This window comes from Poecilia latipinna, unplaced genomic scaffold (assembly GCF_001443285.1).
Source record: "Poecilia latipinna isolate Pla-1442-1.1 unplaced genomic scaffold, P_latipinna-1.0 Scaffold94, whole genome shotgun sequence".
In the NCBI taxonomy this organism is placed as follows: domain Eukaryota; kingdom Metazoa; phylum Chordata; class Actinopteri; order Cyprinodontiformes; family Poeciliidae; genus Poecilia; species Poecilia latipinna.
Window position 1 is genome coordinate 126,065 of NW_015112710.1, and position 26,396 is coordinate 152,460.

At 41.7% G+C, this 26,396-nt stretch overlaps 4 protein-coding genes across 7 annotated transcripts in view; 2 read left to right on the forward strand and 2 right to left on the reverse strand.

Annotated features, from left to right (window-relative positions):
• The first annotated feature begins 58 nt into the window (after window positions 1-58).
• Window positions 59-4,628, forward strand: lysmd3 (LysM, putative peptidoglycan-binding, domain containing 3). The gene is made up of 3 exons (XM_015024806.1): window positions 59-181; window positions 1,783-2,059; window positions 3,105-4,628. Exons 2-3 carry the CDS (start codon window positions 1,793-1,795, stop codon window positions 3,798-3,800), a joined length of 963 nt encoding a protein of 320 aa, XP_014880292.1. The 5' UTR covers window positions 59-181; window positions 1,783-1,792; the 3' UTR covers window positions 3,801-4,628.
• polr3g (polymerase (RNA) III (DNA directed) polypeptide G) lies at window positions 4,471-9,376 on the reverse strand. Of its 2 annotated transcripts, none has more exons than XM_015024830.1 (8): window positions 9,300-9,376; window positions 7,624-7,755; window positions 6,275-6,404; window positions 5,708-5,773; window positions 5,554-5,610; window positions 5,403-5,470; window positions 4,924-5,046; window positions 4,471-4,846 (listed from the first exon to the last, which is right to left on the reverse strand). In XM_015024830.1, exons 2-8 carry the CDS (start codon window positions 7,732-7,734, stop codon window positions 4,757-4,759), a joined length of 645 nt encoding a protein of 214 aa, XP_014880316.1. In that variant the 5' UTR covers window positions 7,735-7,755; window positions 9,300-9,376; the 3' UTR covers window positions 4,471-4,756. The 2 variants fall into 2 exon arrangements, with proteins under 2 accessions (XP_014880316.1, XP_014880309.1); XM_015024823.1 differs by lacking the exon at window positions 9,300-9,376 and adding an exon at window positions 7,877-8,192.
• mblac2 (metallo-beta-lactamase domain containing 2) lies at window positions 8,995-15,153 on the forward strand. Its single transcript, XM_015024815.1, has 3 exons — window positions 8,995-9,581; window positions 11,579-11,793; window positions 11,981-15,153. The coding sequence occupies exons 1-3, from the start codon at window positions 9,140-9,142 to the stop codon at window positions 12,152-12,154; spliced, it is 831 nt and encodes a 276-aa protein (XP_014880301.1). The 5' UTR covers window positions 8,995-9,139; the 3' UTR covers window positions 12,155-15,153.
• Window positions 13,688-26,396, reverse strand: part of rtkna (rhotekin a) — a 69,816-nt gene continuing 57,107 nt past the window's right edge. For all 3 annotated transcript variants that reach the window (XM_015024781.1, XM_015024789.1, XM_015024796.1), the window contains exons 2-11: window positions 24,641-24,902; window positions 24,240-24,293; window positions 22,515-22,632; window positions 21,721-21,945; window positions 21,527-21,621; window positions 20,847-20,953; window positions 20,591-20,722; window positions 18,984-19,149; window positions 18,784-18,888; window positions 13,688-16,267 (exon numbers count right to left, since the gene is read on the reverse strand). In XM_015024781.1, coding sequence (XP_014880267.1) covers window positions 15,546-16,267; window positions 18,784-18,888; window positions 18,984-19,149; window positions 20,591-20,722; window positions 20,847-20,953; window positions 21,527-21,621; window positions 21,721-21,945; window positions 22,515-22,632; window positions 24,240-24,293; window positions 24,641-24,902 — 1,986 coding nt within the window. In that variant the 3' untranslated portion in view covers window positions 13,688-15,545. The remainder of the gene's footprint in view (window positions 16,268-18,783; window positions 18,889-18,983; window positions 19,150-20,590; window positions 20,723-20,846; window positions 20,954-21,526; window positions 21,622-21,720; window positions 21,946-22,514; window positions 22,633-24,239; window positions 24,294-24,640; window positions 24,903-26,396) is intronic.

A 26,396-nucleotide genomic window follows, 5' to 3' on the forward strand; every position in this document is an offset into this window, starting at 1 on the left:
GGAGAACTACGTTTAGGCGGCGATAGCGTCATTACGTAAATATTCTGTTGACGTGGCCTGAACAGTGGAAACAGCACCGTACGTAAGAAACCAACTGGTGTTAAGGAGAGACCGAAAATAATCCTGCGGAATTATGGGAATTACCGTGGACCATTAACTATACTGGTTTCTCTTTTAACAGGTAAAGACAATTGTTGATGAATATCTGTAAACCTAATTCCAAATGCTGTTAAATAGCTACAAAGCTTACTAACATCAACTAAATATTCCTATGTGGACGCGGGGTAGTACTAGCCTAGCTTAGCTTCAACTAACCGATCTCACTTCTCTTTCAAGCCAAAGAGAAAACAATTAATGTACACTGCGTTGTTTTAAAAAAATAACCCAGCAGGTAACTCAAATCTTTAGTTTTAACATTATGTTTCGCGTTTTTGTTTCATATCAATGTCTCCTGCTCAGTTAATTGACTCAAACTCAGTTTATTGGGATAAAATCGTTGAACACGAAGTTAACGTCAACTCTCTCATGTGGCGTTTACACAATAGCTGCGCTTATCACATCCATAAATGGCCGGTGAATTCAATGAATTGTTTTGTGTAAACACATTTGAATTGTTTTTTTGTTTTTTTTTCTCTAGCTTTGTGTGGGCTAACATGCTCCTCTTTTACTTGGCCTTGTAGTTTTTTTTTTTTTTTTTTTTTTACTTGAAGTGATTGTGCATATCAGATTGTGATATCAGGCGCAGTACGTCCAAAAGGACAGGCTCCTGATCTGATAAGATGTCAACCAACCGCCTTGACTGATCAAAGTGTGCGGACTTAAATAGGCAAAGTGTTCTGGTATATCTACTCATCTATTATCTTCGTTGGGCTGTCACAATCAAAAGAATATGGTGAGCGTCTTTACCATCCTCTAATTTTCTATTTTTAGAGAGGAGACTTACCAGTTTGGTCTTGAATTGTTATAAAACTTATACAAACGGGCTTTTAGTGTTGTGATATATCAGTAAACTGAAATCCATTTAAGAATATAAACTCATAAACGTAAAAGTAACTTTATTTAGTGCAGTGTTTACATTTAAGATTGCATTTGCAGCTGTTGCCAGGATCATAAGTTTGTGGTCTGCTCCCAATTTCTGGTTTTTGGAAACTTTTACCTGGGAACAGATAGCTTCCCCCCCCCCCCTACATTCCCTGCCATAAGCAGCCATGATTATTTATTTTATGAGGGATGGAATCACATTACAGACCAGCATGACTATTTCAACTTAAAGAAGTTAAGAGACACGATAGCTCTTACCTGTCTGATACCAGACTATCTTATCCGTTTCCTGTGCTCTTTGTGCCCACCCTTTTTGGACATAATCTAGTTAGGACCGGGTTTTTAATGATCCCTAGACAACACTTCAACACTTCGATAACAACAGACTTTTGTTTCCATAAATGCACAAATTAATAAATCTGGGAGTCAGATTTATTCAATATTATGAGCTTACATCAGGTTTTTCCATCGTTATGGGTTCTTTTGATTAAAGGACGTTAGGATATTTCTCCGTTATGCTATATAGGTCCTAACTTTCATGCATTGTTAAAAATGTTTTGTAATATCTGTTGAATTGTTTTTGCACAAATGTGCTTGTGCATGCTGTGTGAACAAATAACTTTTTTGTGATTTTAAGATTCTTTTAATCCATCACCTTAACTAAAGCAGCGTTAGTGAATCGTCCGGGTATGTATTAACTAAATACATGTAGAAGTAAGGCGTCTGCCCTCTTTTTCTCAGAGTGAGGAAAATGTCCAGTAGAAGTCAACACTATGGGTTCCAGTCAGCCACCATGGTGCAGCCGGCCAATGGCGGCCATGCCTACCTGTTTGGGACCAACAGCTCAGAAAACGACCTGTCAGAGGAGGATGGAGAAAGCTTTGAGCTCCGATCACGGGGTAAGGACAGGCTGCGGAAGAGCACGTCCAAGGAGCGACTGGATGACATCATCTACCTTAGCAGAGACGTCCAGGAGGGCGACACCCTGAACAGCATTGCCCTGCAGTACCACTGCTCAGTATGTCCTGTTTTTTTTTTTTTTTGTTGTTTTTTTTAACCATTTTCAAGCACACAGAACTGTCCTCTCCCTCTCGATTTGTAGCAAAATGTGACATTTACTGGATGAGCTCAGACTTAAGGATATCTAATTCGCAGAATGTTTTTGAAAGAAATATGGGATTATAGTCTCTCTCTAATCTCAGAGTGAACATTACACATTATGTGGTGAAGCTTACTTTTATTTTGGTTTTGAAGAGATGAAGAAGTGTGACGCTCTGGCTTTACACCAGCTGCGTTAGCTTTGCTTTGCATGGCTAAATTTGCATAACTGCAGCTACATGTTTGTATTCAACATCACTCACCTTGTTCCAGTTTAATCGACAGTCTCAAGTAGAAAATTTTTTTTGTGTAATTCATGGCTGATTTCACCAAAATGAAACTAGTCACTCACTTAACTGCAAGAAAATTCCACTGTTAAGTCTCTAATAGTACATTTAAAAAGTACTGAAAGGGGTGTTTTTACTGAGCTCAGTGTTTTCGGCAAATATTAAGCTAATTTTTTTTTTTCCATTATTCCAAGATAGAAACTGCACTATAAACCACACAGAGAGCCTTGAGTTTCTCGTGCAGCCCCTTATGTATTGTCTTGCGAGCCAAAATGAAAATGATGATGTTCTAGAAATGCGGCGCTGCTTGTGTAAAAGCCTGCCTCAGACATTGCAATTATGTCCTGGAAGCTTGCAGCCATCCGAGTACAGAAGTATTGGATAATTTTGCAGCATAAGCAAAGCAGCTGTGTGGGCAAGAGCCTGACCAGCATGATGGGGTGGGGGGGCGTAAGGAAAAAGAACCTTGTTTAAATTTTTGCCCTTCGATTTCAATAGATTTAGTCTGTTCTCAAAAAGGAATTATGCTGACATAAGCAGGAAGCTGCTACCAAAGTGTTGGGTAAAGTTTTTTGCATCAAATATATAAAATGTTTTCTCCTGTATATGACCGTTTACATATTTTAAAAAACATTAATGACTCAATGTGCAGTATAAGACGCCATTGTTGTTTTGTAGGTGGCGGACATTAAACGAGCCAACAACCTCCTGACAGAGCAGGACTTCTTCGCTCTACGTTCTATAAAAATTCCTGTGAGGCGATTCAGTGTGCTCACAGAGACTCACAACGCCGGTCCTCCCAAACCCGTCTCGCCCACCGGGGTCAGGCGGGTCGCCCAGGTTTCACCCGTCGCGCCTCTCCCCACAGAGTCCTCCACGGACTCCTGTTCATCCACAGACAGCGTCGAAGGATTCCTCCTGGAGAAGGACAAGGACATTGAGCAGCTGGTGAAATCCACGGGCCCGTCCCGGAGCAGCCTCAGCGAGGTCGTGTCGTCTTTGACCCTGCAGCAGCCGCTGCTGGGGGAGGCGGAGTACAAACCGGCACAGAGAAAGGACCCGTACTACGGCGCGGACTGGGGCATGAGATGGTGGATGGCCGTGGCCATCATGCTGTTTGTCGGCATCATCACACCCGTGTTTTATCTGCTCTACTATGAGGTTCTAGTGAAAGCCGAGGTTAGCCATCACGGCGCGCCTGGCCAGACCATTGGCGACGGGCAACAGGAACTGGTGACAAGTAAAACTTTGGACGTTCTCAGCAAAGATGGAGACCCTGCGGAGGGACATAAACAGGCCGCCCAAGTAAACCCAGAGGGAGGCGGTGCAGACGAGGCCCCTGCTGTTATAAAGTCATTGTCTGGGGAAACATAGCAGAACTTTGATTCCCACACGTCATAAACTAAGTGAATTAATATTTTTCCCCATTTTCAAAAGGTCTTATATTGATTAAAATAGTTTAGTAAGATTTGCTGGGATGAACTGAAAACAGTAAAGGCTGGTAAACGGGTAGTGTTGCAATATTTTTTGTTTCAGTCTATTCGATTAGATGCTTTTGAAACTAGGAGCATTGAAGGGCTGAAACTAACCTCACATCGGAGTGGTAGGTCAGCTGTTGTACCCAGTATGAATTACATGTTTTTCTTTGTAATTTATACTGGTGCATTTAAGCCAGCTGTAAAGGAATATATATTTTAAATAAATTAGATGCATTGTTTTCCTTATATTTATTCCGTGATAAATCAGTGGCTGTATCTTCAAACGTTGATGTATTGCAACATTTATTATAATTTTTTTTTTTTTTTTTTTTCCCCAAAACAAAGTTGGAACTAAATCACTTACTGTTTTGCAGAGGTAGACTGCTTCCACTGTGATCATGATTAACTTATTGTGAAAGCAGCTTTAGTTTTACTATCAGTATTGACATTCCAGTTGAAACCTTGATTCTGTTTTTTTGCTAGCTATCGAGAACCATCCCATAGTTCCCATTGCAAACTGGAGCTTGTCGGGAACATGTTTTGACTTGTAACCATGTGAAATTTTAGACCTTAGCTTTATAGCCCTTTTATTTCATCACAGTTTTTTTTTGATTTTTTTTTTTTTTTTTTTTTTTTTGACAAAGCATAATTGAAAAAAAAATGACAGTATGTGCCTTCAATCTGTGGTCCAGCTTGGAAAATAAATAAATATATTTTCAATACATTATTTCCTTCTGAAAAATTTCACACACTCTTATTTACAATGTTGTTCAGAGAAAATCTGTAGCACAAAATAAAGTACCGCTCTGTGAAAAGTGTTAACTTAAACGTCTGCGTGGGAGCCCCGTCGCCTCAGTATGTCGCTTCTCCGTCCATGTTGTCGTCGCTGTCGGCAGCAAAATCTTCGCCGTTGTCGAAATAGCTTTCAATGTAGTCGTTGTCCTACACGGAAGCAAACGCAACGGTAAACTTGGTCGTTACATGAAGTAAAATGTTTTTCAAATTGGCTCTTCGTTTACCTCTTCGAGGTCTTCTTCCTCGTATTCTTCCTCCTCTATTTCTTCCTCTTCCTCGTTTTTCGTTTTCTTCTCTGGCTCGTCGTCTGACTTTTCAGCATTCCCGTCGTCTTTCTTTTCCAGTTCCTGTCATGTCAACACACCTGACTGAGACTCAAGAATATCTTTCTTTTTTTTTCAAAGGTAATCTTTTTCACGTTCCTTTACATCGTAGCTGCAAACTTCAATGCCTCACCAGGATTTTCTGTGTTAAATCGACACAATGTGGTGCATAATGTAGAAGCTTATATGCGGGTTTTAAAACTGTTTAATAACTTTAAAGTGTGACATACGAATTTGCTATGATGCCTTTAATCTATATTATAAAAACAGTGAAACATATAAACGGTGAAACTTTCCATTTTTTAGCTTTTTTTGTGAACATTGCACAAATTCAGAGCCCACAAAAAAAGGTAGACATAAGGAAAAGAAAAGAAACTCACATCTAATTTGCTCAAAACATCCGCTGCCTCTTTGCTTGAACCTTTTCCACTCTTCTTATTCTTAGTGACTGAAATAGTGAAATGTATAAAAAGACGTCCACGTTATAGTCGCAAAGTCAAATCTGTTACACGCACGACGGCTTTAACGTACCTTTTCTACGAGGTTTTTTTGTTCGAGGCATCAGTTCTTTTGGAAAAAGGTTCCAGTCTAAGACACCAAGAAAGATAAATGCATTTGTTTTTGTTTTTTTTATTTTATTTTTCATTTCTGGTCATTTTTGGGCATTGTGGTGTTATATACTAACCTGGAGTCCATGTCTCATCATCCATCTGTCTGTGCTTCAGGTATCTCTCCGTGTATTTCTCCACGTCTGTTTTACAAACACAAGAGCAACCTCAATTTGTCTTGAGATAACTGCAAAGTCATACCACAGATCTGAAGTGTTTAACACAATGATCGATCCCAGGCCATTAGGCCTGTAATTTAAAAAGCCGGCAGCATTTCTTACTGTTGCATTTTCAGTTCCTGTTCGCAACGCTTTCACTTGTGGAAAAAGTGAGGCCCTGTGGCTTCATAAGCTCAATTCACCTGATAACACTTAGAAATAAAACACTGAACTACTTGCTCAAAACAGTAACTGTGAAATGCTTGTAACGATAAACCAAAGAAATCTGATTAAAACTGCAAGCTGAGATGGCAGCCATAACTCAATGCTGCCAGAATTATGCTCTTTCCCTTTTCCTTGATGTGACCCATATTAAATGTCTTGGGCCATAAAAGCTGCATTAGCTTCCCTTCCAGCAGTCCAAATTGTTTTCCTACAGAAAGTCTCAGAGACGTCAGGTCACTAATGGACCACTCTGCTCCTCACCTGCTCTGCCGGACTGCGCTTTGATATTATGAGGCAGCCGCTGCATCGCGCCTCTCATTTCCTGCTTCAGGGCCAGCATGTAGTCTTCGTCTTCACCGACTTTCAGTGGAACCGGTTTAAAGTCTGTGTTCTGTAGAATTTGAGATATTTTCTTATGATGAAAACATAACTAAGTACAGACATTTCAGAAAGTATTGCAACATGACTTTGTTGAGATGCGTCACAAAAACGGCAAAAAAGTGAAATGATCTTTTAGCTTTTGAGACAGCTTGATTTTCTTTTTATTGATTAGATTTAATTATGCTTAAACGTTTTACAAGGAAGTTGACATTTTCAAGTTTGCAGTTGGAAATATTAGCAAAAAGATCTCGAGGAATCCAAATTCCAAATGGGAAAATCGGGATTCTCACCATCAACCTAGGCCTTAAAATAAAACGGCAAAAGTTTGCATTTCCTGCACAAATGCAGTGTGAATGCTGTAAGCTGAATATTTTTAGTGAAAATTTCAGAAGCATTCGAAGACAACTGCGTAAATGTAAGAGACATCCAGAAGCAGCAGAATAAATCAAAAGCCTTCAAAAACGCAAAGGGAAAAACTGAAGAGTGAAAACTTTCAGTTAATGCAGAAATCACACCCAAAGAGTATTAGAAATTCATGCAGATCACCGTTTACAAAGCTAAACTGTAAGATTGCAGCAGTGTATAAGCTAAAACGAGCTAAAAAGCTAGAGCTAGCTAAAACACTAATGATGGCCTCTAGTTTAGGACTAGCACCTTGATCTACAGTAACATACTCCATGCAGTGTGGAAAAAAAACATGTAAAAGATAAAATTAGCTAAAAAGTTACAACAAGGTTGGAAGGAGGGTTGAATAGAATTTGTCAGAATGTCCAATTATTGATACATGTAAAAACATCTATTTAACTGTCAAATAAGTGAAAAATCAATTCTTTGTAGAGTCTAAAGCCCCAGGTTCATGCATAACAATCAATCTTTTGGGGAAAACATAGGGGCTGATTTAATTCAGTTTAGAAATACAGGCTTGAAAAATATCCAAGCTATGAGCAAAAAACTATATTTAAGCCAAATGCTAATATCCTTCTTTATATGGTTTTAACAGAACTATAAGCTCCATGTAAAATTTCCTTTGACTATCTCGAGTGTTTATAGACTGATGTAAACAGAGGATTACGTCCCAATCTCTGGAAATACAATTTTGGATGTTTAACAGTGAAATAAAAACTGATAGGTTATTCTGGGCGCCTGGTATGTCTCTGTAAGTGTGTGTGTGTGTGTGTGTGTGTGTGTGTGTGTGTGTGTGTGTGTGTGTGTGTGTGTTTGTTTCTTACTGGATACAGCGGGCTGGGCCCCACCCTGGCCTCTGGCATGCTGCCTCTGCCGATGCCCAGAGCTTCTATGTTGAAGGTAAAGGCACCCACCCCACGACCCTTGCCTGCCATGGCTACAGGTCTGTCCTGTACCTGCAACACGTCAATAGTCAACTTCCTCGAACACGTGTTCACACAACTCAGAATAATTTCATCATCAATGCAGCATTAGTCAGCACATAACGTAAAACATCAGATGACTTTGAATACTCACTTTGAGAGTATTAGAGAACTCCTTGAATGCAGAATTGCAAACTAGATGTCTGTTCCACGGATATAAAACGGCATTTAGCTGCTACTGAGTCTCCTCCACGTTTTCAGTCCTGGTCTGTCGTCAGCATTTAGCTTGTCTGAGTAGTCTCTCGTTCTAGTCAATTAGTCTGGTGAAAATAATATGAGAACCACCTCTTAGTGAGATTTATATTACTTTAACGTGTACCGGTGTGGCAACGTGTGCACTCTGTGCGAACTACAGACATATTATAAGGCACCGACGTGTCGGTCGTGAACGAGCCGTCTTAGTCTGCCAACTCGTTCAATTGAACGATGGGATCAGACTCCCGTTTTAGAGCGTCTGGACTTTTCCATTTATTTCCTGCCTGTGTACGTGTTGCACACTGAATGGGCCTCTAGTTTAAGGTAAGTCAAACCATAATAAGTCCAAATAAATAGAAAGTCTGCAGCTTTTCTGTGTTTTACACATACAGAGTTGGTATTAGACAATGAACTAGGGTTGATCTACAACCAACAACGTTTCTATATTTGACTTTAAAGCTCATTCCTGCTGTATTTTCAACTGGAAATTTTGGGGAAAAAAACAGATTAAAAAAATAAACAAAACAAAGGGAATACACTGTGCATCCTATAAAAGCAAAATTTTTCTTTTGAAAACAGTATTAGCCTTATTTTGCAAGTGTATTGTGATCATTTCCCATTAGCTTTCAGGGCAACTAGCAATGTGGGATCTACTTTTGCAATAATAAAACCTATAAGTGATCAGACCAATAGACTATTTGAAAGTATTTTTGAAACTGAAATCCATTCATTTCTATTGCTGGCTCTAACAATATAAACTCTGAAGTTTATATGATTGTTTTGTGGGCAAAAACAGAAAACATAAAAATTTGGGATACCTTTACATGTTAGAATTTAGCGAACATCCTAAAGAGCTTTGTGAGCAGGATCTTTAAAAGGTGTCGGAATTCCCATCACTATGACACCATGTGTAAATGTAGCTTTAACTTGTGTGACTCAATGGAAGGCGGGGTTTAACTACATCCAATGAGTATCCAGAGGAAGTAGAGCGTCATTCACACATCTGACCAATGAGCATGCGCTTTCTTTCAACGGGTGTGTCTGTAGCAACCATCACATTAGCCTAAATGACAACATATCACCGCCAGCTACGAGGCTGCTAACACCTCCCCTGACGGCACAATACCCGCTGAAGATAACCTGGACTACTGCATGACTGGGGATGTCTGCAGCCGACTGGTACGCCCACAAGTCGCTGGGAGACGGACTCTTCTGGATCCAGGAGCGATTCTACCAGTCGGAGAACCGAGCCAACATCTGGCTTCTCCGCGGCACCCACCAGGACGTGGTCATAGATACGGGTCTGGGCTTGAGGAGCTTACCTGAGTACATCGACGCCAACGGGCTGCTCGGGAAAGACCCGCAGAGGAAGAACCCGCTGCTGGCGATTGCCACCCACGCCCACTTCGACCACTCGGGGGGTCTGCATCAGTTCCAACAGGTGGGCGTCCACAGCGCGGAGGTCGATGCCCTGGCGAACGGGGACAACTTCGAGACGGTTACCTGGCTCAGCGACAGGGAGATAGCCGTGGCTCCCAGTCCGGGATGGAGGGCGAGACACTACAAAGTCAAGGCTGTGCAGCCCACACACATCCTGCAGGAGGGTGGGTAGGAGATGCTAAGCCTCGCGATGGGGGGTGCGGATCTGAGATCAGACACCTGGAATGATGCATGCAGGGAAAAGCATGGGGTTACCGGTATAAATAGCTGAAAAAGGCCTTCCTGAGTCACCGAAAAACTGGCAAAAGTCCAACATTGAATTGTTAAATTTATCCATATGCACACCTGCACTAAACCTGTACAGAGTACCTGTATAGTATATACAGTATAATGCAGTATACTACAGTATACCTGTCTGAGGAAACAGTGGGAAGGAGCATGATTACAAAGCTTTATCACAACCAGTGTCTGCATTAAAAACGAGTAAAAATATTATGGTAAACTGTAAAATGTCAATACCATTTTTCAAAATATGCCATCAGTTGGACAGGTCTGATTTATGAGCCTCCCAAGCAAACCTACAGAGATCAGTCTTTTTTTTTTGTTTGTTTTGTTTTTTTTTTGTTTGTTTCTAGCTGCTATCCCTTATCTACATATCTGTTCTATTTATAGCCAGAGTGTTGATCACTTTGATGGCTCTTCCAAGAATGGAAGCAGAGACTGGGCACACTTCCTGAATTCTGCTATGCAGGTTTGCTTTGTCGCAGCATTCACCAGCTTTAATTTACATTTGCACAAAGTAGGTATCCAACATCAGCAATTAGTGAGCAGAATAAATCCGTGTAAGGTTCTGCACTCAGGCATACTGTTGCAATATCACTGCCTTTGGAGGTCTTCCCTACAAGTAAATAGTCTCTTGAAGGTTACTTCAGTTACGTCTCATCGCTGCCATTCTTTCAGAGTATAGTTTCTGTACGGTCAGTAAATATTCAAAAATAATCCCTGCTGTGTCAGAGCCACTTGGTGCAGTGCAGTTGGTATATCTTATTGCATGGCATGCCAGCCTCACCCTTTGTCAAACTGTGTAAGTCATACCTGGTTTGGATGAAATCAATACCAAACGGAAGGCTTCAGACTCTGCACAAGATAAGAGCTCGAGGGGACATGAGGGTCAGGCAAGTTTTAATTTAATCTGAATATATAAGGCCTTACACAATATGTTCATACCACCTTGAACTCCTTAAACATTTCCAACCATTAACCCTCGTGTATTTTAGTGAGAATGCAGTGGTTTAGATCAGCATCCCGCTTCTCATGTGAACTTTCAGTTTCTTTATAATTTTGACCAAAATGAACAGAGACTTTAAAAATTATATTTAAATAGCATGCTTGTATGACTGTCCAATGATTTGTTTCACGTACACTGAAGCCCCATGTTGAACAAAACAGGGTTGGGCTGCCTATGTGTGTGTGTAAGTGTGCTCAACACTGCAAAAGACAATGTTAAAAAGACAGTTGGCCTGCATTTGTATAGTGGTCTATGAAGACGTTCTCCAAAAACCCAACAGAAAATTAACATTGCTTGAAAAAAGAAAACGGATAAGTGGATTTGCCAACATCCTCTTATGTTTTGATTTCTTATGTCTTTTCAGTAGCCTGCACAATTCTGTTTTATTCAGTAGAAAAAACTAATTTCATTAGCAATATGCCTTTTGTGGCTCTAGATAGATTTTAATTAGAAAAGAAAGGGGGTGAAAATGGCTCTTTGAATCAGGAATCTTGCATAATCCTGGTTTGGATCAATCCTGTTTGACTAGACAGGTTAAAGTCCAGACCGACTAAATCTAAAAGTAAGCCGGCAAAACGTTCTGTCTCTAGATGTTGAATTCAAGTGCTTGTTGCTTTTTTATTTTGGATTTTTTTTTATTTTTTATGTGCATATAAATTTGAAAATCGTGTATCATTTTTATTGTACTTCACAATCACGCATCCATCACATAAAACTCCAACGACACGCACTGAAATTTGTGTCTGTAATGTGACAAAGTTCAAGGGGCATCAATACGATTTGAGTTGTAAGCTGCTCCTACTGTAGAGTTATGCCTGTGCATCAATAACTAGAGCATCTTTCTCTCCTCCTCCTCCTCCTCCTCCTGTCTAGGCGATGTTATTAACCTTGGTGACAGACAGCTGACGGTGCTTCACATGCCGGGTCACTCTCGGGGCAGCATCTGCCTCCACGACCGCGACAATAAGCTGCTGTTCAGCGGAGACGTTGTGTACGACGGCGCCATGATTGACTGGCTGCCCTACAGCCAGGTCAGCGATTACGTCAGCAGCTGCGAGCGTCTCATTGGGCTGGTGGACAGCGAGCAGGTAACACGCCGCGTCTTGTTTTTGCGTTTACATGCCAGCAGATGCACATTTAAAGCTGCTTTGACACCGATTCAAATTGAATTACGCTAGTTAGTTCAGGAAGAAGATGCGTAATCCCTCCTAAAAGTGCTTTTAGTTTCACTCTATAAGTTGTTCCCAAAAGCTGAAAAACTGTTACATCCACCAGGTTGACCAAGTCCTCCCAGGACACTACAACACTTTCGGCGCGAAGCGGCTCCATCGACTCTCGTCCGCGTACATCAGCAGAGCCGGAACGTGCCCTGCGAAGTTCTCTACGCTTGTCTGGAGAACGCTGTCCGGTTGGGCTCTGCGGGCGTCCAACCCTCGCTGTGCCTGCTAATGCGAGTGGATGGCGAAGGCTCGTGGGAGGGGGGAAGCACAATCGCACACAGAAAGACGCTTCAACGTAGAAGGACCTAAAATGACGAAACGTGTAATTTAACAGAACTCATTTAATTGCCAAACTCTATATAAAATGTCTCACTTGAGTCAACAGCTTCCTATGAAGTATACAATATGAAGTATTAAAGGTGTTATTCTGTAATGTATTGATCAGTATGTGAATGTTGGTGTTGGTATGATTTTTAGGTGTGTTTTTTTTTTATATATATTTTAAGCAAATGTGAACTTATAATAGCACAACGATAGTACAGCTGTGCACTACAAACAGAAAACAGGGAGCTTTGGGTTTTTCTCTGTGACATTTCAGTCAGCATGGCCATAGCTTTCCTCTATGCAGTCTGCAGTGAAGACCCAGCAGTGACTACCTCCTATGTTTGTAATTGTGCTTTGTACTGTTGATTATTAATCTACGGCTTTGCTACGAAATCTCTGACAATAAAGTCTTTGCTCAGCCTGACTATATTAGTGGCCATCTCTGTTGGGATTTGAAGCGTTGGAGTGAAATGAAGCATTGGACCAAACAACTGTCTGATGAAGTACTGAGGGCAACATTTCTGTGAAAAGCTCCCGTAATGAGGATGACGCCGATGACTACGAAGGTTAGATTTGAATTTTAATGCCCACTGCACTGCAAAAATGTACTTCAGTGTTGACCTTTGCTTTCCGTTTTTTTTTTTTGACACATTACTACTTCAATCGTTAGCATATTTTATGATTTCCTGTGATTGATCAAAAGTTAAAGTTGTTATTATAGTCCACACCACTACACAGTACATTCTATAACCACCTTTTGCTTTAACTGCAGCCGTGAATCTTTTGGGCTTTGCCTCTTCCAGCTTTGCAGACGTAGAAAATACCAGTACCTTTTTTATTTTTTTTTTTCAAAGCCATTGAATCTTAAATTGGCTAGAGAGCATTTGTGAACATAAAAACTTCTACTGATTCCCAAATGAGGTTCATTTTAACACAAGTATGCCTTGACCTATACCACAGTATTGCATGGCTAATGTTGTGTGGAAAGGTCAGACCTACAGTCCATTTTTCATGTTCTAATTTTGTTATTGTAAAACGTCCAGATGCTTTTTGGCTAATTAGATTGATAGATTACACTTCATTTTACACTTTCCCGCTAAGTAATTATGGATGCATGAATAATTGGATGGTTAAACAGATAAATATGGTAGATGGATAGAACGGTGCATGACACTGTTGTTTCTTCAAACATATCCAGACATGGAAAGTATTTAAATCAAGCTTCATATTTTCCAGACTGTGTGGGAAGAGGAGAACCGCTGCTCCAAACCTCCAACTCTTTTGCAACCTCCAACATATTTTCAACCAAGATTCCCCGTTAATTTCCTTCATTTCCTTTTGACCGTCCCTGCCAACGGAAACCATTCCCACAGCAAGATGCTGCTACTACCATGCTTGTGCATTTCTGAATGACAAATACAGATGCGTAAAGCCGGGGTAGTTTTAAAACTATAAACATTTATTTTAATTAACGTTATATTATTTAAATGTGACATTTCTCATTTTGTACTCAACCTTTTACAGATGCTGCATACGCGGGACACACAAAACCTGCAAAAGAGGGAGAGTCTTAACAGTGTTAATCGTTATTAACAAAGATTTGCACATTATCTGTTAAGCTTCTGATCATCACACATCTGTACAGTTGCATTTATAAAATCAGCTATGTAACAAAATGACAGAGCGAGGTTTATCTGTTAACTTACAAAATAATTTACAGTAACAAATGCTTGTTCGGCGTATCTCAGTAAATATGAGCCCACAATGATTGACAGACGTGGAGAAAAAAAAAAAAAAAAAAAAAAAAAAAAAGGGATTCACCGACAGTCATAAACTCCCATTTGAAATTTGGTTTATTCAAAAAATGTAAAAACAAAAAGAAATGGTGAGAACAATTGCAGTTAAGAAAAATATAGGGGTGGAAATGTGACGCGACGTCTGCACTTACAATCCCATACCTGGTATGTAGAAGAAAAAGTTTCCAAAACGGAGCCGACATCTAAAGATTTTCCTGTTTGATATTAATGGAGTCGTGGCTTATTTTGGATGTTCCCCTTAGACTCGCAGGCGGAAAACGCCACACTGAAACCAGGCAATACACTGCCAGGGTGCCGGTGCAGCATGACACTGAGTTTGGATTGGGGTTTTCTATTAATGCCTTACTTCGACTACAACCACTTGGTTCTGACGTCAGCCCTCCAGTGATGTGCAGATAAAGGTGAAACCCAAAGCAAAGAGTTATTTTTTTTCAATTCTGAAAATGTCAGTCAGAACCAGTACAGTAAATATAAACACCTGCATTTAACTTCCCCCAAATTCACCGTTAGTATGATCACAGGTAGTTCGACGTCTAACCAATAGAACAAAATGCTGCATAGTTGTTTTAAAAGACTCTTCTGGCGTGTGAATAAGTGAGTACACTGAAGCAGGAGTCACAGAACAGGCAACAAACGTTAACCTCCCATCAACCTAAAAGAGCAGAATCGCTGCGGAGCAAAACTGCACAAACGGGGTATGTCGTTTAAAATCCCACGCCTTGTAGTCCCTGAATAACAAACTGTAGCTCCTACTGTACTTCTAAGGTCATTGCCCTGCTGAGAGGTAAGGCAAACCTCCACTCGAGTCTTTTTGCAGCCGGTTGTCCCTGCTAAAGAAAAATCTTCCCACACCATGATGCTGCCACCACCCGTGTTTTACCATGTGTATCTGTTAATAAAATCATAAATATGTAAATCTTTCCTGTGAAGTGCTCTTTTGCTCCAAGTCACAGACCCCCCTGCAGCAGAAACACTTCACATTTTATAACATAATAAATTACATTCAGATAAAGTATGACTGGGACAACAAGAGAGATTTTTACCTTAAAATGATGTTTCAGTGGATGGTAAGGATGGAAAAGGGGGGGGGGGGGGAAAAAAAATATTTTCCAGTTTCAAGATCACATTAAGAGTTTGAACAGTGTGCAGCGTATCTAAGCAATTCTTTAGCTTTTTGTTTACTCTCTCCAAAGCAGCATCATCAATGTAATTTCTGAAAGCAAACACATTGTCTCCCATCCTATAAACTGTGGGAACCCAGCAGCTCCTGCAGTGATTGTCACCATCTTCTGGGTTAAAACAACAACAAAAAAAAAACAACTAATTTTCCAGTTTGACCCACGCAGGTCTTCTCTAAGCAACCATTTCCTGTCAAAGGCAGCTGCACACATCCTTGAGTTTAGTTCACATAATAAGCCTGTTAATGTGTATGCTTAAACAAACGAGCAAAAAAAAAAAAAAGTCCATTAGGGAGTAAGTTTACACCTGACTCTGCAGCCAGTTACGCGGATCGAGCCTGGCCCGTAGGTTTCTCAGGCTGCGTCGAGCCGGCGAGGGCCTGGAGAACGGACCGCCCTCCGACGACTCGGGGCTGTGGCTGCCCTCGCTGTTGCTGGAGCTGCTGCTGGAGGTGGAGCTGGAGCAGGACAGAGTGGTCTGCGTGCTGCGCTGTGACAGAGGCGAGTGGGAGGAGGCGGGGTGAGGCGCGAGAAGAGACGAGGAAGGAGGCTGGCAGGAGCACTGGAAGGCCCCTCCGCCACCGTACCCTCGGCCCCGGAGGGTGCTGAGCTTAGCGTCCAGAGAGAGAGTGCGCGGCCTCAGGCGGGAGGGCGAGGAGGACAAAAGCGAGAAGCTCGACGACGGCTCGGGCCAGCCATGGCGGTGGGAGCACGGGCTGGTGCTGCAGTGGCTGTCGCTGTCCGACGTCAGGCTCGCGTCAGAGGAGAGCAGACCCGGCTGCGGGCAGCGGTGCGGGCTCACGGGGCTCCGAGAGGGAAGGCGGTGAGGAGAGTGAGGGCTGTGGCCAGACAGGCGGGAGGTACACGGACGGACAGGGAAGCCGGTGCTTTTCGGACTGTTCTCCTCAAACACAGACATCCAGGTGGGAGACGTGCCCAGCTGGCTGCGGAGCTCCAGCTCTTGCATTCTCCGGGCCAGGATGTCGGACACAGTGCTGCTGAGGTCATCGGATGACTCAATAACTGCAGAACAAAAGCAGCAAAATTAACCAAGACGCTGGGAAGTAGATTGGTCAGGTTCTTCAACACAGCAACCGCAAACGTCAAACGTATTTATTGGAATTTTATATGGATGGTTAACACAAAGCAGCACATAACTGTGTTGTGGAAGATTGTATTCTGAGATTAAAGTTAAAATGCTGAGTTTAATGAGGTGTGTCCATTCTTCTTTCCAAAACAGTTTAAGCTCAGTCAGATAGGATGGAAAGATACATTTAGATCTGAACTTTGACTGGTCCATTCCAGCATGTGAATGTGCTGTAATCTAATTAATCCTAATCCAGCTGTCTGTATGTTTATGGTTGTATTTAGCTGCATCAATCATATCAGCAACTCTACACACTGTTAATGGGAGGACGCCCTACAGCATGATGCTGTCGCCACCATGTTACACTGAGATTAAATCAGGAAGATGCTTTTAAGGCGATGTGCAGAGTCTCACCCTGCACTGCAATTATCTGGATGCTGGCTGAACACAAACGTTGAAAAACACAAATTCATAGAAAATATATGTCAGGATACTGGACTGTAGCCCAGGCATCTACAGCTCAATATTCAATTGTCCACTTCAAATGCCTTTTTCATATTAATAAACTTTGAAAGTCTTAATAAAACAGCTGCACATACATTTGAATTACATTCAGATCGACTCCATTTAGTAATTGGTGAAATTATAGATTTCCATTTTTCAAAATAAATGTGAAGACATTTTTTTCTTCCATCTTGCAATTTATTTGCAATTCACCAAAAATCCCAGTGAAATACATTGACATTTTTGATTGTTATTTGACAAATATTTTGCAAAGTACTGCAGATCAATATATCAACACAATTAGCCACTTGAATGGAAATTCCATGACAATGTAAGGTCATTGTTAATTTATGTTACGTAAATTTTAGTCTGAGACTTTTTTTAAAAACTGTTTGGATGAAGAAGTTAAAAAAAAAAATTGACTGTAAGAAACCCAGTCAAAGTTTTTGTTGTTTTTACAAAACAAAAGCTTTTTTTGGATTTTATTTCAAATTATGCAAAGCCACAGAAAATAAAAAAATAAAAAAATCTAATTAGTTTCTTACACTGCATTCAAATCTTTCTATCAGGGTGTATAAAAACACTGCTTTTAAAAATTTTGTTCTGTTTTTGTTTTGCATCATCATTGCTTTGAGTGAAGCTGACCCTTATTGGACCCTCACCGGTATTACTCTGGTTCTGATTAGCTAAATGCCACAAGAGACACTGAAGGAAACAAATTACAAATATGTTATGACTCCCTTCAAATTCCAGAGTTAGTCTCGCTGGCTCCTTATATGAACATTTAGAAAAGTGTTGCAAAAAACCTATCTACACATACTAAAAATCCTCTAAAATTGCAATTATTTTTATTTATAAGTCGAAAAAAATAAACTCCTTGTTGGAATTCTAGGGTTTAAAATCTTTAGTGTCTGTACAATAATGCTGAGCTTTGTATAAAATCACACATTTTATATTCTTCCCCCCCCCCCCCATTATCCCATCTACTAAGAAACTTAGTAAATAAATAAATCTTAAATAGCAAATAACTCAAAAAAAAAATGTGACTCAGGTAAACTGGAGAAATAAAATTGTCAAAGTGACCGAATGTGAATCTTTGATGTTCCAAAAGCTTCAGCTTCAGGTAACAGACATCCGATCGGTCAGAGCGCATGTTAACGCCAGATCTGAACGGAGCCTCATCGCATCCTTTTGAAGACGGCAACACAGTTTATGCAAAAACCCTGCAGCTGCTACTTCACCTGTCATTGTAATAGGACGAGAGCAGAGCACGAATCTCAGCAGACACAGCGTTATCCTGCAGCAGAAGACCCTCACAGGAGGGCGCTGAAAGAGGGGCTGCCAGGAAGGGGTTAAGAAAACCGTGAGCAGGGATGGTAAGACAGGAAGAGTGGAGAGGACAGGAGGTGAGTAAGAGAGAGAATACAGGGTCAAAGTGTGTGGATGGTTATGGTAAAAAAAATGTTTAAAGAACGGCCATTTATGTTTAAAGGTCAAGGAAGAAAAGAATGTAGAAAAAAAATTTATGAATCAAGGATGATGTTTGAAATTGAAATTTGCAATAGAAGTGGATGAAAAATGGATAGAATATAAAAATATATATATATAAATACGGAAGAACAGAACGGTATAAACCAGAGGATGACAGAACGCAGGGAAGAAAGTGAAAGAGGAAACAAAAAGAAGACAGAGTGAGTCAGCACATCAGAGATAAGACCTCCTCGATCTACAGAACAGAGACGTAAAAGCAGAGTTAGAGCTACTGCAGAGGGAAAATCTAATCATGGCAGTGTGTTTCATGCACATCCACCCAGTAATTTAAGAACACACACAGTCACATGCAGTGCAGGCGCAGCGAGCGTTCTCTCTATTCTGTCTTTCTGATATAAATTAAAACAAACTAAAACGGGCCCATTAGGCGACATCTCCAGGGCGGGTAAAGACTTACCCATTTCATGGTAAAGCGAGCCCTGCTTCGGTGTGACAGGAGCTGGCTTTCTTGGAGAGGGAAGTTCAATTTTCATTAAATCGTCGCAGCACTGCTTCCACTGACCTGTTTAGGGAGAAACAAAGACGTTAAAATACTCCTCTCTTACTGCTTCTTTGACTCTCCTCAGGCGGTTCTGTAAAGGTAAAACGTTCTCTTACTCATGTCGTAGAAATGCTGCCAGAAGGCCTCCATCCAGCTGTGCGTGTCCTCCCGGCTCTCCGTGTTCAGGGTGTGCGTGACCTCCTCCCCTCCGTATCGGTTGCTGATGCTGATGTTCTGACCCTTACCGTGGGGGTCCTTCTCTGACGCGCGTATCCTGGTCTCCTGGAACAAAAACGGCACTTGAAAAGGTCTGCCGCAAAGTGCCCGCAGACGGGGAAGTTGGACAGCAGCGCTTCTGTTCTGATTAATCCAAATTACTTGTCGCAGCAGCTGTTCATTATAACGGCTGTAAATGGAAGTCCCCCATTGAAATTAAGCCCTCATTAATAAAGATAGCAATTAGTCCCATCAGCAATTATCCAACAAAAAGAGCAAACTCCCAATTCCCACATCCTCCGTCTGTCTGGTCCCCCCAGTTGTGCCCGTGACCACTAGATGGCAGTGTTGTGCCGTTTATCTTTTCGCCGCGCTTTGATTCCTTCTCTGCAGGAGAGCCAGAGGTTTGCTCAGACGTGGGCTGACCTTGCTTTGGGGTAGTTGTGTGCTGAGATTCAGACAGAAAAAGGGAAAAAAGCCTGAGATGACTGAGTCGCTGACACTTTGATCTTGGAAGGGTACTGAATCATAAATTGAATCATAAATTACATGATTCCCCATATTTGATGGAGATGGACATTTTTTTTCTTCAAGGGATTCCAAAGAGAGAAACGCAATAAACAGATGTAATTAGGGATGTTAAGCCTGCTTAATTAGTAAAGCTCTGTTTTCAGGCACCCTTAAAGGCATTCAGCGTTTCTGAGTGAGGCTCTGTTAAATTAATATGTAGATTAAGTAGGGATACGTCTTGTATTCTTGCACAATGATTACTTATTTACACGTGTTGGTGAATATTGTAGCGATTTATAGATTACCACAAGAATAACAAATAGATATTAACTGGGTTGTTTTATTTTTCAGTTTTGCTATCTCAATCTGCTGCTTAACAGACACTGTAGCTTGCCAAGCAAAGTTTTTAAAACAGAATTGCCTTAATAAGAGTGGATCGTTTGTGCTCCTTTGGTTTTCACACCGTGATTCTCTTGTGTTCATTGCAACCAGGGATATTTCAGAATAGCCAAACGTTTATGTCTCGCAAGCCTCCCATCTCTGGGATTACCTGTTAGCTTCAGGACCAACTAATCAGGATTTTTTTTATTAAGTGAAAAGACAACTATAGTTGATATTTATTTACAACATTCTAAATCCTTCTAAGCTCAGTGTCTGAGCTGCTGCAGCTCAGACTCTGAGAAACAGTCAGCGTTGACCGCTTGACAGCTCAGCTGGGGCAGATAAGGGCTTCTTGCTCGAGGGAACACCAGTTACCAAGTAAACAGCTACCTTCTTATTTATATTTAAGTACCAGGCTCTCCCGGTTGGGTTGGGATGTACTTGACAGGAGTCCAAAAACTTTACCGTCAATTCTGCTTGCGCCTTAGGTGTTGTGAAATAATAAAAAAGAATAAAATAAATCCAGCTGTGGGTTCTGTGAGGTTGAATGTTGAACCTGTTATGTTCCCTCTTTTTAGATGTTCGTCACAAGCTCCTAAGCTGCTCATTAGCTCACCGTGTTGATGCCGATGGTCAGAGCAGGCTCGACATTGGCGTCCACATCCTCCTGTCGCTTGTAGCAGGACAGGCTTGTTGCTTTCAGAACGGCGTAGACTTTTGTCCATGTCTTAGGATCACCTCCACACTGCTGCAAACACGAAGAGGGGCGGCGAGTTGAGCCAGAGACGAAGGGAGAAAAACGAGGGAAAGCAAACAGAACCCGCTAAAGACGAGCTCAAACCAGTGTGCAAACACAAACTGGCCCAACTTGCCTTAACTTTCAACCATCCAGCCATCATCTGCCGGGTCATGCAGTGCGGCTGAGCTGCGAGGCGGCAACACATGCTGCCGTAGAGAGGCAGCCAGTAGGAGCATTCCTCTGGAGGACAAGAGCATAAAGAATCAAAGTTAATCGCAATATTTTTCGACACTGCTTTTCAAGCTTTGCATGCAAACAACTCAAATTATTTGCATGCGCATAAAGAGACGCTCTCCAAAGGCCCCACCCATGCATTAGCGCACAGAGAGAAGCACTTGGGATTAAAAGACAGGCAGCTGCTGAGGCTGCACATGAAATGCAGCTATGAAACTTTACAACGCGCTGAGGGGACCAATGAATAAAATACAAGAGCCAACGTCTGTCTCTGGGTCTGGGCCCTTGTTAGGCTCCATCATTGCAGTTTTACACAGCAGTAACCCCCGCCCCGCCCCTTTCCCCACTTGCTGAACTTTTATTTACGGCGACCTTGTTGATGGCCACATGTCAGAAATCAACGCGGAGAAGCAGGTGGAGGAGGCACGCGGCGGTTTACGGAAAATGACGAGAGCATGAGCAGGAGACGGGAGACGCAGACGAGTGGCAGCAGGACAAAGAGCAGACAGATGGCCGATCTGGCGGCGGGAGGGAGCAGAGAGCTGGCGAGGGCGCAGATTGATGGAGGCTGCCACTCACCGTTGCCTGAAATAGTGAGGTCATGCGTGCGAAAGCTGTCCTGGACGTGAGACAGCCACAGGGTGGTGTGAGCTAAGAGATGGTACTTCGGGCCCCTGTCGACAACCAACAACAGACGGACAAAACAGCATTTTTATATTATGTCGTACGAAACAATGAGAGAAAAACATGCAAGAAGCGAAACCCGAACTCACGGCACAGAGGGAACCGGCAGCAGGAGAGGGGCCGCCCCTCCGTTACTAACGGGACTGCAAGCTCCGGGCTCCATCGCCGCTCTGAGCTTCTTTCCCGCTGATCGGCCCAGAGAGGAGCTCAACTTGCTGGCCAGTTTTCTGGGAGTGCTTCCTGCAGAGTAGTCGTCCTCTGAGCAGCAGCTATACAGCTCAACTCGGAGCTCAAAGCCAGGGCTGGCCTCACTGCTGCACAAGGACACAACCGTATAGTCTGTCACGTGTACTGTGTGAAAATGAACACAGTTTCTAGCAATGCAAGTGCAGTGTACAGTGTGTTTCTGAATGCTTCATGTCCCTTAAATTTATTCGCATTTTGTGACAATTTAACCACAGCATTACCCAATCTAAAGTAGTTTTGTGTATCAGACCAACACAAGACTGCTATATATATATATATATATATATATATATATATATATATATATATATATATATATATATATATATATATATATATATATATATATATATATATAGGGCAATATATTTGCCCTACATATACTTGTGACAAAATATTGTGTTTTTGCACAAATATTGCAAATATTTTGCAACAAAATACTCCTACATATTTTTTGCTTCAATCGCAGCTGCAAGTCTTTCAAGATGAATGTCTGTTTTAAGTGCTGCCTGTTCTTTCCAAAATACTGCGTTTCTTGAATTCTACATTTTGCAAAAATTTGTACATGCTGAACGCTCGAGCCACGGACTGATACACTGATAGAGTGTCGTAAACACAGAACGGACAGATAGCTTACAAGACGATGGTGTTGTCAAAGCAGATATCTGTGAGCGTCCGGTCCACTATCACCATGTCCGTGTCGAATATCTCTCCTCCGAGCTGCAGCAGGCAGAACACGGCACATCGATGGAGCTCTGCGCGACGGGGCAGAGGAGAGGGAGAAATGTGAGAAACCATCTTCGCACGTTCACAAAGCTTCAACTCATTTGCATCTTTTCACTCGACTCACTCCAGCTTCAACCTCTCCCTTCACGTTTTCGCGAGAGAAAGAATCGGAGGAAAGCGTTGATGCTGGACGTTTTGCTGTAGACGGGGCACTTAACCTGAACAGGCGAAGCGTGACAGAGAACTCGACGCTGCTGGAGGTCTAACAAACTCCTCTGTTGTTAGTCTCAGTTCAGCAATCGTGCCTGCCAATAGGTAAACCGGACCACTAACAGGCACATTGTTGAACGTAAAGCAGCACACTTTTACTGTCACTGCGGCTAACAGCCACTCTAGACGTCTATAGTGTCATATTGAGACGCCTTCAACCTTTTCATGTTTTCTTACTTTCTCTCCACAAACTTCATTGTATTTTCTTCCGATTTTTTTTTTTTTTTGTGTGAAGGACCAACACAAAGTAGTGCATGATTGCAAAGTAGAAAGAAAACGACAATCACTTTCAGAATGTTGTGCTCATAAAAATCCAAAAGTATTGCTTCATGAAACCTTCGCAATATCCAGGAGCTGATGTCTTTCCCCATACGTTTTTGCAAAATAATAATAAAAAAATAAAAAAATAAATAAAAAATTGAAGCTTGATCAGAATGGACGATCGATTTTGAAATTGGCTGTATTGGGTTGCTGCCCTGCTGGAGAGACTCAAGTCTTTTGCAGCCTCAAATAGGTTTTCTGCGGACAATTGGTTTCACGTCGTTTTAGTTTGGGGGATCAGAGTGAATGGGCGTGAATGCAATAGGATCCGCCATTTTCAGATTTTTACCAGTTAAGCTCCTATGAATAAAAATGTAATATGCTGAGAACACTCTTTCCTTAACTCGTTTCATTTGCATGCGAAGGTCATTCACATTAATTCCATATAAGCTGTCAGGGGAATAACTGAGCACTAAAAAATATTATAATGACTGCACAGGAGTTAACCCAAATTAGCTTTATCCAGTTGGTGAGATGGAAAATAGGCAATTTAAGCATAACAGTCATTAGATTTTATGTGTGTCAGTGAATTTTAAATGAAACAAAAATGCAACTGATCCACAACAGCTTCCTTCCACCGCAGCATTGTCAGCCGTGCTAATACAGACTCTGTTCAGTCGGTGCACGTCCAGACTTCTCAGAGCCAAAAGTCAAAGCCAGCATGTCTGAACTGTTGGCTCACTGAGATCTTTGCGAAAGCTGCAAAAGATTGTAAAAGATCAACTCCAGGAACTAACACAGACAAAAAAAAAAAAAGAAAGAAAGAAAATTCCAGTCTTCATGGTCTGTCTGTACTCCTTGGTGAAAATCCTGGGTTAAATCTTAAGTTGGCATCCAAGGTTTCTCCAGAGAGGGAGGGGGAAAAAAAGTTTGAATTGTTCTCGAGTCACAAGAAACAGCATACAAAATCCAGCAACCGATAACTCCTCTCCAACATGCATCTTTAATAAATCCTACAGACGTAAATCTTTCACAGGCCAACTGACAAAAATTCCTCCAAACACACACACACACACACACACACACACAGAAGGTGACTCCTCACCTCCTTTGTTCTTGAAGTACTCCGTGTCTTTCCACATAAGAGGGATCCGAAGATCTGGCATAGCAACAGACAGCGGATTAGACCACAAAAATGTTAATCACCTCTCCTGTCCAGCTGATAAGTGTGTGTGTGTGTGTGTGTGTGTGTGTGTGTGTGTGCGTGCATGCGTGTGTGTGTTTCTGTCCACGTGTCTATGCAGTTTTCAGTCACTGTCAGAGCTTCAACAGACAATAGATTTGCAGTTTGCTCTACAGCTGCAGAGCAGATGTACACAAGCTACAAAAAACGCAGATGCTGCTAATTTACCATTTTATCAACGTTCACTTTTTCCACTACTGTGGAGGTGCAAAATCAAATAAAATTTTACTTTCATTTTTTTATTTTTTTATTTTTTTACATGCCTGAGATTGCCACTTTTCCTTTACAGGGAAGTCTATCGTCCATTGGGCTGGCATCCGAGGACCTGCGTGGGACATTCTGCATGACCTGAGCTTCCTTCATCCTCTGCAGCTCCGACATGTAGGCCATGATGCGGGTGCTGCACGTCTGCAGGCTCTTTGCAGCCTCCAATGCCTGGTCTCGCTGTGAGCAAGCAGCCAGCAACTTGCAGGCTCCATCTCGCATCCGGATCTCATGGTCAATCTTCTTCTGAATGTCGCTGTCCTGCAAAGACAACCGGGGAGGTGGAAAGGGGGAAAACATTGTGAGAATAAGAGAACTTATTTAGAAATATGGCAAGTTTTTTTTCCTTACACTCAACTTTCTCCTTCAACCCTTAAGTAGACAGCAGCTTCTTCATCAATGACCTGTTGTAGCTCTCTCTCCTTGAGGAGAATGTTTACGAACTTCTGCTGGAAAACTATCAAATCGACAGTCTTTCCCATAATTGTGTTGGTCATGCTGAAACATTTACTTGATTAAAGTACATTTATTGATTGTCAGTACTATTCTGAATTCCTGAACCTGAACTGTAGGTTTCCATGAACTATAAGCCACCATAAATAGCACTGACCAGGAATAAACACTTGAAATTCATTCGTGCACACTGAATAACGTGAATTTTACATACAAACCCAGTCAGCAGCATATAAATCTTCAAATGATTTGATTTGACTCTGGTGACGGGATTTGAACGGCCCCATAAGCCCCCCAGTTCTCTCTGTCAGCAGCAATATGGACACATGAACTTGAACTTAAGCTTAAGACAGGGAGACGCATGAAGTCAGCGAGAAGCAAAGAAGAAAGTCGAGAGAGGAGGGCCGGAGATCAAACAAAGGCAGAGCAGAAGAAATTATTTTATGCCCTTGAATAATTTTTATCAATGTGGTTTTTTTTTTTGTTCTTTTTTAAAACGAAAACCTGATTTTATTTCACTCTGAGAACTACTGAATACTGAAGTGGCTTTTGACCGACGGAGCATGTGTGTGTGTCCTCTCCAGTGACGCGTTAACAAGTGCACACTCTACATGCTAATAAATCTTCTCTGGTGTAAAATCACACACGCTTCCTATCCTCCTCCTCCTCACCCACATTTCCCATTTATCATCCCCTTCTCCCTCTGACTAATTCATATGAATTTTTTAATTCATTTCAGTTAAATATTAAATGTTCGCTGCCCGTTTCCTACAGCCTCGACTCAAATCTGTTCCTCTTCACCGTCCTCAGTTAGCTTTTCTCATCTCCATCCATCTTGCCCTGAGCCGAGACCCAGCAGGAGAATCATGGAGACTGCTCATTATTAGGGCCCAAATTTGGGTGCTTGGATGTCTCTCTATACAAAAATGATGTTTTATGAAAATGTGGAAGGGGAGTTAGTTTTCTGGGTGTGGGGGTCGAGTGCTCCTTGAGATGTGACTAAAATGTTTCTGTGTAGTGGGGAACGCTTTAGTAGCAGCTGTAAATCCCATGTGAGTCAAATCTTGACGTTTGCCAGCTAAACCAGCCCAAATGAATTAAGTGTTTTGAAATACTGCAATATATGCATAACAGCAACACTAATAGGATATTATATTTAAGGAACAGACAAAAGTTTTATTGTGAAAACTAAAAAGTTTGCCTCCACACTTCATATGCATAGTATAATTAAGAAAATTAGCATGACTGTAAGGGTGTTAAACAAAAGTAATGAAAATGTGGGCTTAATGAAAAGTCTGTTTT